At 42.0% G+C, this 18,821-nt stretch overlaps 1 protein-coding gene across 1 annotated transcript in view; it reads left to right on the top strand.

The window, feature by feature from the left end:
- FRYL (FRY like transcription coactivator) overlaps positions 1-18,821 on the top strand; it is a 655,466-nt gene that overhangs the window by 532,821 nt on the left and 103,824 nt on the right. The window contains 3 exon segments of the mRNA XM_030191364.1: positions 983-1,144; positions 7,238-7,312; positions 7,520-7,696. Of these exon segments, the coding sequence (XP_030047224.1) occupies positions 983-1,144; positions 7,238-7,312; positions 7,520-7,696 (414 nt within the window).

Raw genomic sequence — 18,821 nt, 5'->3', positions numbered from 1 at the left:
ATCTCTTTCCAAACAAAAATAAAAAGTGCCTGAGCGTGTTGCTAATTGATGTTAGTTGCTGCAAAATATGGCATTTCTAGATGTGATTGGTTCTGTAAAGATGGTTTGCCCTTCTGTTGAACTGACGTGTGTCCAAGTAACATCAATTAGCAACATGCTCATGCATTTTCTATTTTTGTTTGGAAAGAGATTTCTTCTTTGGCTTTGTTCTCAAGTACCTTGATTTTGATTGATCCCTGATGCAGGTGTACATACACCAAAACACAGCCTGTGTTGGGTCGATTTATTAAAGGCATTTTGGTTGTCCCAGTCTTGAAGACCCTTATGTACTTTTTTTACTGCCTTTGTTTGTATACCCTTGAACCTCTCTTCTGCTACCTCGTAAGACTGTTTGTCATTTTAGTAGCCTCTCTCTGGACCACCTCCACTCTGTCTTTTTGGAGGTAACAAGCTCCAGAATTGGACAGAATACTTCAGATGAAATCTCATGAATGTCTTGTACAGAGGAATCAGTTCCTCCTTTTTTTCTACTGCATCTTCTTTTCCATTCTAGCTTTCTGTGTACTCTGGCCACAATTTTATGTAGTTTTGATATCTTGATAGCTTTTATTGTGATCATCTCGAGGTGTTTTTCCTGCTTGGTGGACATTGCTATCCCATCTTGTCATATACTGCTTCATTAGATTTCTGCATTTCACATGCATGACTCTACACTTACTTGCACTTAAACTTAGCTGCCAGGCATGTAGTATTTTCTCAAGCTTTCTTAGATCACTTATCATGCAATCTATGCCTTCTTAAGGTATCAGTGAAGGCAAGCTGTCTTTTTATGTGGCTTACCGAGATAGTCCTCTATAGTAGCATGCTTTCCTATTCTGCTGTATATCCATCACTTTCCATGCAATTGTTTTTTGAGATTATAGGCCTGTATAGCTAAATTAATACTGTATTTTGATTAGAAGCTGTAATTTCTCTTTGGCAGACACCAATAATTGGGCAAAAGTATGGCGATCAGCATAGTGCAGCTGGTAGAAATGGGAAAGCTAAAGTCATTGCAGTCACTCGGAGTACATCTTCTACTTCATCAGGTTCTAATTCCAATGCACTTGTGCCTGTCAGCTGGAAAAGACCACAACTGTCTCAAGTAAGTGAAAACAGTAGAAATTAGAAGTCAGGCATGATCTTAAAAATTTAACAAGACAAACAAAAATGGCACTGCAGAACTGAAAGAGGGTGTAAGCACATGAAAAAGAGGAATAGGTAATTTTATAAAAATAGATGGAAAAATTGATAGCCTATTTTAGGAATGGGAGAATGAAAATAAGAATTAGTATATCTATGCTTCTTTTTAAGGAGTCAGAGTAAGAAGATGGAATATGAATGGTGGCTAGCCATCATTTCTGTATCAACAAGCAGAATGAATCAGCCACACAAGTGGCACAGACTAGCGCTCAGATTTCAGAAAAAACTTCTGCACTGCTTCACAAATGTACTCCGTCTGTTCTTGTCTGAGCTAGAGCATAGGCATAATTCTACTTTTGCGGTGTTTTTCTTCTCATTTTTAGCTTTGGGGTTTTTTTTTTCTTGTTTTATAAATGTTTCTCCCTCTCCCTTCAAGTTCCCTTGGTGCCTCCTTAAAAAAAGGAAGAAGTTGGGTTTTTCCCTCTTGGTGAAAAAGTTGAATAAAACTTGTCTGATAGAAATAATCAGTGTCTTTCAAAAGCTGTGTTTGTGATTGGAAGCTACATGGACACAAACATCACTTGCTTGTAAGTACCTGGGATATGACCACGGTGTCCTGAATTGCTTACATTATACTTGAATGTCACCTAGAGCTCAACATTTCAGGGCCATCAAGATGGAAGATCTGCATTCATCTTCATTGGAGGTCCCTCTCACTACTTAAATCAAAACACAGAAGTGCTAGAAGTAGCTCCAGGTGGCCACAGGACTGTTCCACACCCGCAGATGGAATGAATAGAGTCCACTCATAGGACTGAATCTTAGAGATCATAGAGAAGACATTTCCATGAAAAGACGACTGAATCTTCCTACATCACAGGCTTTGGCAGAGATTCTTGATGCTGAGGTGAAGGAGATACCAGTGTGGGAGAAAATCTTGCAGCTTTCTTCAGTGCCTGAAGCCATGGCACACAGCGTCTCATCAGATCCCTCCATATACTCTGCACCAAAGGCATGGTCAATGCAGTCACTTCTTGGTATGGTCAGAAAGTTTACCATTTCTTCCTCTGTTTGTTGAGTAACTCTAGTTCACAGAGGAGAGGGGCACTAGAATCAGTAATCAGCATCAGAGGGGAGGTAAAGAAGACCTGAATTGCGGACACAGAGACCTGGTCTAATGATAATCATTTGCACTGAAAGCGAGAAAGCCTGAGAAGATAATGGACAATTCAAGCTAGGTGGTGATTGTTAGAGGAGCTAAAGTGATGATGATCAACTTTAAACTGGCCTATCCTAGGAAGGCATGGGATTGTTCTATGTGTGTTTGTATGTTTATTGGCCACATGGTGGTGGTTTTCCCTGTGTAGATGTAGTCTTGGCCCCATTTGGGGTCATGACCTACACTGGCTTAGTCACTCGTTCTACAGCAGCTCTTCCATTGGAAGGCAGAATACAACTCTTGATCAAATTGTGGCAATGCACAGTGAAAGATAGATGGGCATTGAAAATTGGGAGCCACAGATATTGGCTTGTTTTCTTTCAGATACCATCAAATTGTCTAGTTCAAATCTCCAGGGTGGACCTGTTTCAACACTCATCTACAGAAAAATATAAACCCCCCTTTTCAGGAAATTACTGTAAAGCATGTCACAGAATCTGAGGTAAACAAAGGCTTATACTGTAGTGTAATGTGGGATAGAATAAATGTAAAAAAATAAAAATAAAAAATGCTTTACTTGCACCGTTTAAGACACTGCCTAAACAGTTCAGAATATTGTTTGTTCATTTTTATACTGTAATAAAAACTGTTTGAGGTTTCTGTGGACGGGGACAGAGTTCACAGGGATGGGGACAGAGTTCACAGGAACAAGGACAAAGTTTGTGCCCGCGTCATTCTCTAACTCGTATTATTCTTTCCAATGTGCATCACCTTACATTTGTCCACATTAAATTTCATCTGCTATTTATATGCCCAGTCTTCCAATTTCCTAAGGTCTTCCTGCAATATTTCACAGTCCGCACATGTTATAACAACCTTGAATAGTTTTGTGTCATCTGATTCAATCACCTCACTCGTCGTTCCGATTTCCATATCATTTATAAATACGTTAAATAGCACCTGTCCCAATACAGATCCCTGTGGCACTCCACTGTTCACCCTCCTCCATTGAGAGAAATGATCATTGAACCCTACCCTCTATTTTCTGTCCAATAACCAATTCCTGATCCACACCAGAACCTTGCCTCCTATCCCAGGAACTTTATCAAAAGCTTTCTGAAAATCTAGATACACTACATCAACTGGCTCACCTTTATCCACAAATTTATTCACGCATTCAATAAAATGAAGCAAATTGGCAAGGTGGTTCACAAGCAAATTTATTTAATTTACCATTTGAATTGGCAGTATGAGATACCTCAGGTTGCTGACTCCTGTGATAAGTCAAGTTCTCCGAGGACAAGTAGGCTGCTTGTTCTCACGACTGGGTTGACGTCCACGGCAGCCCCCAGCAACCGGAAGAAAATTTTGCGGGCGGTCCTGCACGCAGGGCACGCCCACCACGCATGCGCGGCCGTCTTCCAGCCTATGCGCGACCGTTCCCGCTCAGTTTTTTTCTATTCCGTGTTGGAGAGAGATGTGTTCCCGTCTCTCTCTTAGTCAGCCCCGGAAACCGGATTGTGGCCTAACCGCGGTTTTTCTCTTTTCAAAGTATGCGTTCGTGTGTTATTTTTTTCCCCCCCCCCCCCAAAAAAAGAAGAGTTTTCCTTGTCGTTTTTAGCCGCGAGGGCGCGTCGCGGCCTTGTGGCCGCGCGGTCGTTTCTTCTTTTCGGGTGTGCTTTTCACCGCCACCATCGACGATTTTGACTTCGCCAACGCGATTTTTCCGTTGATGTCCTCGAAGGTCCCGAGCGGATTCAAAAAGTGTGGTCGGTGCGGCCGGCAGATCTCGCAGACCGATATGCTTGGTGTCTCCAGTGCCTCGGCCTGGAGCATAATTCCAAGATGTGCACCTTGTGTCTTGGCTTAAGGAAGCGGACACAGTTGGCGAGGCAAGTTCTGCGGGACCGTCTTTTTGGAACTTGCGCCGGCCCTTCGACGTCGACCTCTACAGCATCGGTGTCGACAGCCAGGTCTTCGGTACCAGTACCGATGTCGACGAAGTCGGCGCCGACTCTGGCACCAACCCCAGGAGTATAGGTAGCTTTGGCCCGCCGGCCTGCCGGTGACGGCGGGGGTGAGTGGCCGCGCGGGCAGTCTGCCCCGGCCACTCCCTCTGCCCAGGGCCATCGGGACCGAACCCTGTCAGATCCGATACCTCGAGGCCGGGGGGGCTCCACCTCCTCCTCGTCTCTTCCGCCGAGCGCCGATGACGGGCATCGAAAGAAAGCAAGAAGCAACGCCATCGGTCGCCCACGGCGCACGGGACTGCCAGCTCCGGTACTTTGAGGGACGACTCGACGCCCAGAAAGCTGCAGTGCCGGGAGGAGCGTTCCCCCTCGGTCAAATAGGTGTCGCTGCGCCGGTCCGCGGGTATCTCGGTACCATCTCCTGGACCCGAGCAGCTTCCGGCACCGGCACCCACACCGGCCCCTCTGCCTTTCCCGACAGCGGGCCTTACTGAAGCTCAAGCAAGACCACGACACCATGATTCTGATAGCGCCTTTTTGGCCCCGTCAGATCTGGTTCCCTCTACTTCTGGAGTTGTCCTCCGAAGAACCGTGGAGATTGGAGTGTTTTCCAACTCTCATTTCGCAGAACAACGGAGCGCTTCTGCACCCCAACCTTCAGTCTCTGGCTCTCACGGCCTGGATGTTGAGGGCGTAGATTTTGCTTCGTTGGGTCTGTCTGAGGGTGTCTCCCGTGTCTTGCTTGCCTCTAGAAAGGATTCCACTAAAAAGAGTTACTTTTTCAAGTGGAGGAGGTTTGTCGTTTGGTGTGAGAGCAGGGCCATAGAACCTCGTTCTTGTCCTGCACAGAACCTGCTTGAATACCTTCTGCACTTATCAGAGTCTGGTCTCAAGACCAGCTCAGTAAGGAATCACCTTAGTGCGATTAGTGCTTACCATTATCGTGTAGAGGGTAAAGCCATCTCTGGAGAGCCTTTAGTTGTTCGATTCATGAGAGGCTTGCTTTTGTCAAGGCCCCCTGTCAAGCCTCCTGCAGTGTCATGGGATCTCAACGTCGTCCTCACCCAGCTGATGAAGCCTTCTTTTGAGCCAGTGAATTCTTGCCATCTGAAGTACTTGACCTGGAAGGTCATTTTCTTGGTGGCAGTTACTTCAGCTCGTAGAGTCAGTGAGCTTCAAGCCCTGGTAGCTCATGCTCCTTATACTAAATTTCATCATAACAGAGTAGCACTCCGCACTTACCCTAAGTTCTTGCCAAAGGTGGTGTCGGAGTTCCATCTTAACCAGTCAATTGTCTTGCCAACATTCTTTTCCAGACCGCATACCCGCCCTGCTGAACGTCAGTTGCACACATTGGACTGCAAGCGAGCGTTGGCCTTCTATCTGGAGCGGACACAGCCCCACAGATAGTCCGCCCAATTGTTTATTTCTTTCGACCCCAATAGGAAGGGGGTCGCTGTCTGGAAACGCACCATTTCCAATTGGCTAGCAGATTGCATTTCCTTCCTTCACTTACGCCCAGGCTGGGCTGGCTCTTGAGGGTCATGTCACGGCTCATAGTGTTAGAGCCATGGCAGCGTCAGTGGCCCACTTGAAGTCAGCCACTATTGAAGAGATTTGCAAGGCTGCGACGTGGTCATCTGTCCACACATTCACATCACATTACTGCCTCCAGCAGGATACCCGACGCGACAGTCGGTTCGGGCAGTCAGTGCTGCAGAATCTGTTTGGGGTTTGAATCCAACTCCACCCTCCAGGACCCGATTTATTCTGTTCAGGCTGCACTCTCAGTTAGTTGTTCTTCGTAGGTCAATTTCTGTTATGCCCTCGCCGTTGCGAGGTTCAATTGACCTGGGTTCTTGTTTTGAGTGAGCCTGAGAGCTAGGGATACCCCAGTCGTGAGAACAAGGAGCCTGCTTGTCCTCGGAGAAAGCGAATGATACATACCTGTAGCAGGTGTTCTCCGAGGACAGCAGGCTGATTGTTCTCACCAACCCTCCCACCTCCCCTTTGGAGTTGTGTTTTACTCATTCCTTTGCTTGTCATTCAACTGAGCGGGAACAGTCGCGCACAGGCGGGAAGACGGCTGCGCATGCGCGGTGGGCGTGCCTTGCGTGCGGGACCGCCCGTGAAGTTTTCTTCCGGTTGCTGGGGGCTGCCGTGGACATCAACCCAGTCGTGAGAACAATCAGCCTGCTGTCCTCGGAGAACACCTGCTACAGGTATGTATCATTCGCTGTGTGGTAGAAGCATGTATTTTACCACACCTTGATATCTTCCCCCTTAGTTTCATTAAATCACTTAGGGCCCTGTTTACTAAGCCACATTATAGGCGCGTTAGCGACTTTAACACGCGTTAACCATGTAGGTGTGTTAACTGTGTACGTGCCTACAATATCCCTATAGGTGCCTACGTGGTTAATGCATGCGCTAATTGTAGGCATGTTAAAAACGCTACTGTGCCTTAGTAAACAGGGCCCTTAGTATTATTAGGCCTAAATACTTTGAGAATCAACAGGGACATTTTAGGAGAACATCACTCTGCCATATTTCTTTAAACCTCCTTTGGCATCCAGTGCATCAGATTTTCACACACAATTTGAAGATTACTAATCTTCTTCAAGCTCTATACTAACAACAACTGAAGTAATGTTTGTAACATTGGATAAAAATAGTAAAATATCATGTTTAAACAATACCCAGTTGATAGTATTTTTTTTTTTTTTTTGCAGTATTCAAATCTGTGTTGTAAAATTTTGCCTTGATTTTTTTTCTACTAATGGTAGTAAATGAAGTAATTGTATCAGCATTTTGTAAAAGTAGCCATGTGTTCCATAAAACTAGCTGTGCATTTGAATATCTTTCTCTCTAAAAGTTTTTCTGTGGTGGTACATGATATGAGTCAGAATGATTTATTGTATTTCAGAGAAGGACAAGAGAGAAGCTAATGAATGTACTCTCGCTGTGTGGCCCGGAATCTGGTCTGCCTAAAAATCCATCAGTAAGTGTCTGTACTCCATTTTAAAAGTCATTGAATACTCAGGTGGCATTCATAAATGAATTCTAATTAGCTACTCATCGTAATTGCAGTGCTGATTATAATAATTAAATTGTTCTCAAGCATCTATGCCTAGTGAGCCATGACTCCTTTACATGCTTAACTCAACAGTGTTCAAGTGTGTCGGTGGTTTTGATGTTCCTTCTGCAGGTGATATTCTCTTCTAATGAGGACTTGGAAGTTGGAGACCAACAGACAAGCCTTATTTCTACAACAGAGGAGGTTATTCAAGAAGAGGAAGTGATTGTGGAAGATAATGGCAGTGAACAGCAATTTGGAGTTTTCAAGGACTTTGACTTTTTAGATGTTGAGTTGGAAGATGCTGAGGTAAGTCCCCATGCTTTGTATCTAAAATTTTTCTCTTTTTTGTTTGTTTAAAATGTAAAGATAAATGCTTCATTATTGTTGAAATCTTCTGTTGCTTCCTTAAAATTGTTTGTCTGTTCGTTTTCGTGCATGCATTTTATAATTTTCTGCTTCTGTGAAACACTAGAACAGCAAATATATTTGTTTAGAGGATAGCTAACAAGCACTTACAATCATTCTCAAAAATTAGCTAATGTTATGCCTTTTTTTTTAATTATTTTTTATAAATGTAGCCTGGGAATCCACGTGCCCATTAGAAAATAGCATTCTAAAATATTCCCTACTAGGGCACAAATTGTATGTGCTCCAGGTTAGATGTAAATGTATGCAAGTACATTCATATTTTCTAAAGTATGTGCATACATCACAACTCTGTTCCTGCTACACCGTGGGAATGTCTACATGCAGATAATGGGAAAAGTATGCACTGTCTTTCTGTGTGTTTACTTTTTACTGGGTCAATATTCAAAGCGACTTAACCAGAAAAAATGGCTCCTGGCTGGTTAATCACCTGTTTGGTGCTAACCACTAAATTTTAGCAGCACTTAACCAGTTAGTGCTGAACTGCAAATCGGCTATTTGGGGTGTATTCCGGGGGTGGAGTTGGCACTGTGCTATCTTTATGTGGTAACCCTTATCTGGTTAAGAGCTGAATACCAAACTTAATCAGCTATGTGTTAGCTGGCTCCACAAAACATTCAGTGCTGAAGCCCGGGTTGAATATCGACCCCTACATGTGTACAAGTCTGTGCAATTCTATAAGAGCTGTTTTTTATATGTAAACCAAGCTTTACGTGTGAAAAATTCTTCATGAAATTGCCCCCACTGGTGTAGATAGAATGATGCAGGGAAGAGAGCTTTTGATTTGTTAGGAATTAGGGAACATTTTAGGAAGGGGGAAATTATTCCAAAAGGAAAGAGAGTAGGTTTTAAATTTGAACTTGAGAGAAAGCTGATAGAAAGTCAAGAGTGTGTAGTTCAGAGTACAGTAATTTCTAAAGATACTGACAAAATACTGAAGTTAGAATATCCTAATAGAGAGCTTGTAGTAAAGGCTAAAGTGTTCTAACTACTGATAGATTGTGAATACAAATTTTATAAACAAACTATTGATTGTGTGTATGCAAAGGCCAGAAATTTAGAAAATTAGATTGGAGAGTTAAAATATATGCAACTGAATGAATGTGTGTGTGTGTGTATGTATGTATGTGTATGTATATATATATATATATATATATATATATATATATATATATATATATATAAGCTGCATTGAGCCTGCCATGAGTGGGAAAGTGCGGGGTACAAATAAAAAAAAAAAATATATATATATATACTAGCCGTTAAGCCCGTTAAAACGGGCGAGATTTCCAGCTACCCTCCTTGCCTCTGCTCCCTCCCCCCTCCGTGCCGGGCCCCCTGCACTGACCTGACAGCACCTCTCACCGCCGTGTGAAAGCGCTGCAGGCAGCAGCAGATCGCTCTGCTACTGCCTGCAGCGCTTCCACACGGAGGTGAGAGGCGCTGTCTGGTCAGTGCAGGGGGCCCGATACGGACGGAGGAGGGCGGGAGCGGCGGCGGGGATGGGGGGGAGGAGGAGGGAGGTTGTTTCGCGCGATGTTCGTTTCCAGGCGGCAGTGTCCGACAGTGACTCTGACTCCGTTTCCCTCTCTGTTCCGCCCTCTGACGTCATGACGTCTTGACGCGAGGGCAGGACAGAGAGGGAAGTCTGTACTGCGCATTTGCAGGTGAGTCGGTCACTTGCCGTTTATATGCATTTTATATATTTGAAAAATGTGTTTGGTTGCCTTTTTAAATGAGTAATGAACAGTAACCGACATTCATCTCACTACATCTGTGGACTACACATGGGATACAGTATGTCATGAAAGCTAAAAATGATAAGGTTATTCTGATGGACACGAAGGGAGATTACCATATGTCTTTGTCTGCCCACAACTGGAAGCCTACTGTCTTCACTTGGGAATGCATCACAAAGGCATATAAATTAGCCAAAGACTTGAGCAAAAGACCAGGTCTTAACATCCTTATTGAATTGCCTGTATAAGAAAACATTCCTAATATAAAAAAAGCATTAAATTTCAAAGTGATGGCGCTATAACACTAAAGCAAGTGCAGTATAAAACTTCAAATCATATTTTTGAAGGTGCAGGATCTAAGATTCTACACAGATTGGTAAGGAATAAGCAGGCCTACAAAACATAATGGACTAGATTATTTAAATGGCACCTAAAAAATCAGTGCCAAAAAAAAATAGCACATAGTGCGGTTCTGTAAACCATGCTTAAAATTAGGCATATTTATATAATAGCACTTAGTGCCAGGAACTGCAGTTACATTTAGGCACGACCATTTACACCATTGAAAACCTGGTTTAAATCCCAGCATGTAAATTAGGTACAGATCCCCCTAATTCTATATAACAACGTGTATAAATTGCAGGAATACCCTGACCCTAATTATTGCCAATTAGTGCTGATAATTACTTGTTTTTGCCCAATGATCGGTGCTGATTGATTCATTATTCACTTACACTGGGTATGCGCCCAAATTTATGCATACAACTCAAAACTGCCATTTATAGAATCCAGGGAATATACCAAAGTATACAAAGTCACTCGTAAAAATTCTTCTCATGAAAGCTATGAACAACAGCACTCAATCTCAATCACAGAAACAAGATTGAGATTTATCGCTGTTGTTCAGAGCTTTCATGAGAAGAATTTTTACGAGCGACTTTGTATACTTTGGTGCATTTTCTGTGATTTTTGCCACATCTATTTGAAGTGAGGTATTTGTATTGACTCCTGAGGCAGGACTTATGGCCAAAGCATGGCTTGTGTTGAGTCATTCATACCTTCAATGTGACGAAGACAGTAATTGTAAGCCACATTGAACTTAGGTGGCCAAATGTAAGATACAGGTGTCATTGAAGGTGCAAAATTGAAGGGGATTTTGAAGAACTGCAGAAAGATCTTGTGAGACTCGGAGACTGGGCATCTAAAAGGCAGTGAAATTCAAGTGATACGCATAGATTAAAAAAAAAATAATCCCAACTATAGGTGCTGAATTCTGGTTTCTGTGTTAGGAGTCATCCCAATAAAATGATCTTGAATCATAATAGATAATATATTGACATTTTCAACCCAGTTGTGTTACAGCTGCCAAAAGAAATCAAATAGAACATTAAGGATTATTTAACAAGGGATAGAGAAAAAAGCTTAGAGTATAATTATACCTCTGTATAGGTCCATGGTGCAACTGCATCTTGAATACTGTATGGAGCTCTGGTCACCCCATCTCAAAAACATATATAGTGGAACTGGAAAAGATTCAGAGAAAGACAACAAAAATAACAGGTATAGAATACTTCTCTTATGAAGAAAGCTATACAGGTTAGATATCTTCATCTTGCAAAAGAGATGGCTGAAAGGGGATTATATTACATTAAATTACAACTCCATTTAAATTCTGCATTTACAATACCTATAGGGTTTGATGTGGATCAAAATAAGATAATCCAGCTCTAGTTATATATTGGGAACATACATGGCCAATGTATGGCAAAGGCACAGAACCATGAATAATATTGAATTATCGTTCATGCTTCTATAGGGAGCCAATGCAGTTGTCTCAACGACGGAGTTGCTCTTTCCCATTTCTTTGCCTGGCAGATCAATCTAGCTGCAGTATTCTGCAGTGTCTACAGTCTCCTACATTACATCCTTCAGCAACCAACATAAAGTAAATTGCAATCATCCAATTTGCTAGGGCACTGTCACGAAATACCTAGCAACCCACCTGGGGCTACCCCATGGCCACTTAGAGGATCTATCCCTAGCAAAGCTCAGATCTGCCTGCACCTGCCGCCTGTGCTCTACACTAGCACCCTCCTCCCACAAACTGGGTCATAACCGCCTCCAGACGAGTCTCTCGCTCTCAAATTATCCCCAGTGATTTCTTGGTTACCGGGGCCACATTCCAAGTGGTTCCAGGGTTCCAAGAAAGCATTCACAGACCCAACACACAAACCACCAAGATCCTTTATCAGTCCAGACAGGCAGAATGAATAAACTATTGTGTTTATTCTCAGAACTTGGAACAGTGGACAAAAATGTGGAATTGGCAAACAATAACAAGCCACACTCCCAGTGGTCCCACAGTTTCCAGAAAGCACTCACAGACCCAACACACTAACCACCAGGATTCTTTATCAGTCCAGACAAAGAGGCAATAAACTGAAAATTGTTTATCTTAAAAATTGAACAATGAACAAAAAATGTGGCAATCAGCAAACAATAACAGGTAACTGAAATATGAATCAGTTATAACACTAACTAAACATTTGTTTACTTTGTAAAAAGTACCTGGGAAGATCAGGACATATAGCTGTTCACCCGTTTTACAGGGCTTCAGCAAAGAGCTTTCTCTCTCTCTTCTCCCGGGCTGAAACTGGGATAAAAACCAGTAAAATCCAAATGAAATGAGCTCCTGGGCCTATCAGAGCCCAGAACAAGTTTCAAAAATACCTGGTTACATCATGCACCACCTGCTGGTCAAACTAGAGAAATACACTTCAAGAAATATTTAATTTTCTTATATGATAGTTTAAAAGAATATAAATCCTAAAGCAAAGTTTTTCACCCAATAAGAACGTGCTCTGCTGAAAATTGATGGTTTTGTTCATGTTTTTTCCTCTTGTTGAGGATAGCCCTCAGTTAAGGAAGTGTATTTGTATGATTACAGTTTGCTGCTTGTCTTCAGAGAAGCAAAGTTACTTGTATCAGGTTTTCTCTAAAGACAGCAGTATAGCAGTTCTTCAGTGAAATAAACTTTCTCACTCCTTTTTAAATTTTTTTGTTAATCCTCTCAAGCCAAAGCTCTGTTATCAGACCTGAAGAGAGCAACAGGGTATCTGTGTAAGAACACCCATGATCATGGTGAAACCTTTTCAGCATTTCCAAGAAGCTCTGGAACATATATGTCTGTTCTATCCTGAGCATGGTTGTGAGACCCACTTCTCAAACCTTTCCAAAATAATGATAATAAAGAAAATGCTGTGATACTGCCATGTAAGAATTAGCTGAGAACATTATAGAGCAGCAGAAACTCATTTACCACTGTTAATTTTACCACATTGAGCATGATTACTAAGTACATATTGACTATAAATCCTCTAAGAAGACCAAATGTCCAATACTTCAGCATAAAGCCACCAAGCACTGTACATAGAGTGGGAATAGAAAAATATCAGATTGATGCAATAGAGGGATGATGAATTCTAGTCCTTAAATGCTGAACATAGGTTCCTTGTTCAGGGTAGCCAAATTGTGGAAATTAACCAGGTTCTGGTATGAAATGGTAGCCATTTTCATTATGAATGGCATGAAATCCAGACCTCTGCGTGGTGTTCAGACTGGAGCTCAGATACAGTGAGTAAAATTGATAGTTCTGAAAAAATGGAATGGCAAAAGCAAGTTGCACTATAGTGCTTAACTTATGCATAAATATAGAAAATGGGCAAATGGCTCAGTTCCTTACCAACTACAGAGCATCAGACCCACCAACCAACCAATAAGAAGTAAATAGATAATGGAATAAATGGAAAAAATAAATCACAAAAACTTTTATTGAACAAACTCACTAATACATAACATACAACCATCAATCAAATACCCAACATGCTTTGACATATGCTACATCTAGGGTAGATTACAAATATATCAAATGCATACTTTTGTTTGACAGGCCTATTTCTCCTGTTTCATCCTTCCAGTATCCCAGTGTTCTTCTGGATTCCTCATTGTGTTTTGGCCTCCAGATATCACAGGTTATCAAATTAGGTTTTTTCTTTTTCTGCAGACTGAGAGCTATTTGCAGTTTTCTGGATTTTGATACGCTCTGTTCCTTTTCCTATGCTTTCCTCCATTTAAGATTTATTTATTATTTTATTTGTTTTATTTGTTGCATTTGCATCTGATGTGAAACAAAAAAAAAAAAGTGAGGAAAAACCAAATGAGGATACCAAAAACACTTTATTGTATAAAAAATGACCCAACACGGCCGTGTTTCGGCCCTAAGGCCTGCCTCAGGGGTCTTGAGCAACCTTGGATGATCCTAGTGTATGAACATACATTGTTGAAATTTTACTTAAACGAAAACTTCTTTGGTCTCCTTTCTTCTAAGATATTATTTATTCAGTAACTGAATACACGATTTTAGAAGAGAGGAGGCCTGTTTTTGGCATCGACGTTCCAAAATCAGTCGGTAACTGAATAAATAATATCTTAGAAGAGAGGAGACCAAAAACCATACTGAAAGAAATGGAAAAAGGCCTTCCCACAATATAAGTGGAATCTAATTTCATCTCCTCAGAGACCCTGAACCTAAGGAAATTCATCAAATCAAAGGAATATAGGAAACAAAATGGCAATAACAGAATGATACATTAAAAAGTAAAGAATAAAACTGAGACATTAAAATGGTTAAAATAAAAATGATTAAAAAAAAACTGATTCAAAAACACACACCAGCCAGCTTCCACTTGTGCAACAAGTGTACCCAATATCAATTAATTCTTGATGCAGGCATCTTCCAAAACATGATGGGTATTTGACTGAGGCTGATCATTGTTTTGTGTATTCATTGCCTATGAATTGCTAATCTGTTGGCTGGTGGGGCCACTTCTCTTTGTTATGTGTTGTTTTCCCTGTAGCAGTGGTACCTCTCTTTTATGTCTGTCAGTACCAGTTGAGTGCATTATTTCAGGTACAGATTTTGATTCCTGAAGTGAGGCTTACACTTCTGAGGCCAAACAGAGCAGGAAATATTGCCCAGGAAGCATTTGTAGACCCAGGGCAGAGGGAGGGGCACAGTCCTAGTCAGGGGCGTATCTGCGTGGGGCCACAGGGGCCTGGGCCCCCGCAGATTTCGCCCTGGCCCCCCTCCCCGCCGTCAACCCTCCCCCGCTGCTTACTTTTGCTGGCGCCGAGGTCCGACCCGCAATCTCCGTTTTTCGTCTTCCTCCGTGGCCATGCTTCCAGGAAGTAACGCTGCAGTGCTGATTCGTTGAATCCAGTTCGGCGTCTGACGTCAGACGTCGAACTGGATTCAACGAATCAGCACTGCAGCGTTACTTCCTGGAAGCATGGCCACGGAGGAAGACGAAAAACGGAGATTGCGGGTCGGACCTCGGCGCCAGCAAAAGTAAGCAGCGGGGGAGGGTTGACGGCGGGGAGGGGGTGGAGAGAGGCGGCGGCGGCGGCGGGGGGGGGAGGGAGGCAAAAATGTGCCCCCCCTCTCTGGCTGTGGCCCCCCCTACCGCCGGATTCCAGATACGCCCCTGGTCCTAGTCATCCATATCTCACCCAGTAAAGACATACAGCTGAGAAAAAACACCTGCTGGTCTCTAGGGAGAACCTGGTCTGTGGCCAGTGATTTCTACTCTGATGGTTAGGCAAATGGGAGAGAGTGAGGGAAAGGAACATAGATAGTTATAAATGAAGCGTCATGGCAATATAGTTTGATAGAGGCTAATTCCAATTAATAAACCTGAGAAAGCAGGAAGAAACTGCTGGGCTAAAACAAAATAGCTATACGTTTTATTTTAAAGGCCTGAATAAAGTTAAGCTGTTACTCTGTAGATAAAATTAATCAGGTTCTGCAATCTAACAATGTATCTGTCTTGTCAAATGTGAACAAGATAAAGGAGGGATATGATAGAAACATTCTAATATTTAGCAGCCTTCAATGAAGTACTAGAATAGATGGTATAATTTTCCATGGTAAAAGAAATTCATGGGCAAGAAGTTGTAATGTAAAGCTGAAGAGAGAGGGTCTTGGAAGAAGTACTTCTTCAGTAGTAGAAATCTTTGATGGCTTGCTAGCAGAGACAGTGGAAACCAAAATTGTGATCAAATTTATGGTGGTGGGGGTGGGGAGAGATGTCATGCAATCTGATATACTGCCTTTCTGTGATACAACCAAAGCGGTTTTACTTATTATATACAGATATTTTCTCTGTCCCTAGTGGGCTTACATGGGGTCCACATGCAGTGGTCATTTTGGTAAGAACAGGTGTGGGGACAGGCTGCTTAAAAGAATTGAGGGCCCTGGGTGTTGGTTTAGGTATAGAAATTTATACGTGTATTTACTCAGAATGATAAAAAGCTAAAAAAAAGAAATAACAAAACTGACTTGCATAAAAAGAAATCCCCTGCAGGCAGTTAAGCTTTTGTATAGCTGACAATTAGGGATATATCTTTAACTAGCACAATGGTAAGCAGAGACAGCAAAGTAGATTAGGTGGGCCAGTTGGTGCTGACATCTACCATTTTGCTTTGTTATATTTATGAAAACTCTTGATATATTGCAATTGCCCATGAGAGGATCAGTTTGAAATTCCATTGTTAAGTATGGTGTCTGTGTAAAGTTCCATTGATAGTTTCAGTTATTGTTGGGCACATCTTCACCAATAAGAAATGTTGTTTTGAGTTTGTCTTATAACATACCCAATTTTGTAGAACAAATAATGTGTAAATCATTGCCCAGTTGACCATAGTACATTCCTAATATGAAACTGTATTTTATAGTTCATTATCAGAACTAATCAAATGTTTTCCCTGGCTGTAGCATGACTTAAGTGTTTGTCCTCGTTCTTTCTAATTATCTGTGTTTTCCTTTTTGCTAACCAGGAGCTGCAGGTAAGTTGCAGCCTGGTGCAGTGACTTGTTTTATCTGTACTCATATGTGGTGTGTTTGTTTGCAGTTTGTAGTCTGATGTGTGTACTGCAACAGATGTCTTATAAACTGGCCTTGAAGTAGAAACAGTGATGTAACTAAACTTGCTGAAGTTCATTTAAAAGCTGATGAAAGTGATTTGCAATATATTGCAGTCCTTTAATGAAAATGTTTTTAGCTGTGTGCTAAAACTAAAAATGTTATGTGAGAAACCTGAATCCTCAAAATGTTACTGTTTTTATAGTTTTTGCATAAATACGTGGAGGGCAATGCTTTTTTTTTTTCCTACAAAAAAGGTGCCAGGACTCACAATCCAGTGTCATTCGTAAAGGATAGGGTGACCAATGAGGGTTCTGCCCCCAAAAGGGCACACCCCCTGCAGTGGCCACAGTTCCCATGGAAAGGCAGTACTGCAAATACTACACCAGTCCTTAAAACACCGCTTGTTGGGAAAATTGAATGTTTACACAAAAGCTACATGCTCAAAACAAAACAAAACCTTAATTTGGTCACATATATAAAATCTAGATAGAATTTTACTAACTACAGAATAAATATCATGTATTAGAAATAGAAATATACAGATCTGGAAACTCCAAGTAAATGGATTCTGTCTGCAGTACAGCACCTGGGAAGCAGAATCAGAAATGCATTTCCTCCTGTACTGTGCAAAATATAAAGACTATAATGCTCTCTCACCACCTGCTAACTGCTGTTTCTCCCTTCCCCCCCACTCTGTGTTTAAACTTTGTGGGTGTGGCAGCTAGCTCTGCTGGAGATAAAAACAGACACCCTTAGAGCAAATAAATCAGTGAGAATCCAGACTCTTGGAGATAGATCCACTCTCCTCCTGTTTGAGTTTAGAGCTGATTCTCTTTTGCTCTCAGATTTAAGTGGCATATATGGCACTGGAGTGCTCTCCCACCACCTGCTAACAACTGCTGTTTCTCCCTTCCCCCCACTCTGTTTAAACTTTGTGGGTGTGGCAGCTAGCTCTGCTGGAGATAAAAACAGACACCCTTAGAGCAAATAAATCAGTGAGAATCCGGACTCTTGGAGATAGATCCACTCTCCTCCTGTTTGAGTTTAGACCCACCCTGCCCCTCTACCCACCCACCCCTTGATTGACACTTCCAATATAGCCACCCTAACAAGCACAAATTAATTAAATATAAAGACATCCTAGATCCTGTACATTCAGATTACCAAAGCTGGCATATTCAAATCACTAAACTAAAACATTTTCTTTCCTACATTTGTCTGGACAGTTCAGCTTTGATAGCCCTTGTGTTTCAGATTTTGCAGGGGCTAAGCTATCGCGTAGTGGCTACTATATGAGTCTCCACATTCTCTCATGGGCCTGCAGGGATTGGCTGAAGATACTGCTTCTTCTGTGGGGGTTACTTCCTGTGTGTACATTTGGGGTGTGCAGAGCCTGGCTCTTTCATTAATACTTGAGAACTACAAGTTATTTTTTTCAGGCAATGGAAAATGTCCTGGTAGTGTTGCAGGAATTGAGATAGGAATTTGTGATACTTCAGGAGTCAGACAGCACACACCAGTATGAGAGAGAAATCTTCTTTATTTGCCAGCAAACAAAGCAAGACATCAGTTCTAGCTCTCTTCTCTTTCTCTCAGCTCTTTGTGTCTTTCTCTCAGCTCTCTGTGTCTTTGTCTCAGCTGCTTCTCTTCTTATGCTGTCTTCTCCTTCTTCTGTCTGTTCCTTCTGTCCTTCTCTTTCTTCTGAGCTCCTTCTGTCCTTCTCTTTCTTCTGAGCTCCTTCTGACGTAAACTGCTTCTGCTCCCACTTAAATAGGGTCCTAAGCCCTCCTCCTAGCCTAGCCCCCTTTACTCCCAATTGGTTAAGAAACTGATTGGCTACCTTGCCTCAACCAATCATTACTTTTGAAATATCAGTTACATAGGTTCCAGACATCCTAAACTGACCTGTGACCTGGGGCCCCTCAAGCCAGACATTTGGGCTCCAGTCTCTTACATGTTATTATGATTGATTTCTCATATTCCTAGTACTAACTGCTAACTAAACTCTGGCATTCATTAAAGAGGTCAAAAGCCAATCTTAATTAATAGCATACATATCAGGTTATTACTTCCAAGACCATTCCTGCATTTTACCTATAATTAATCAAGGAGAAGAGAGCTGACTAGTTCTGACCTTTTTCACCTCTCAGCTCCATACACAGAACTAGCTAAGACCACAGAAAACTCAAAACACATGTTGGGCTCTTCACAGCAGACAAAGAGTAATACAGAATTTAGAAAGACATTCTACACAGAATTATTAATTTACACAGAATACAACATT

The sequence above is a fragment of the Microcaecilia unicolor genome, chromosome 2 (genome assembly GCF_901765095.1).
Source record: "Microcaecilia unicolor chromosome 2, aMicUni1.1, whole genome shotgun sequence".
Taxonomy (NCBI): Eukaryota; Metazoa; Chordata; class Amphibia; order Gymnophiona; family Siphonopidae; genus Microcaecilia; species Microcaecilia unicolor.
Note: the sequence above shows the minus strand (reverse complement) of the source record. Positions and strands in the feature narration are given on the sequence as shown.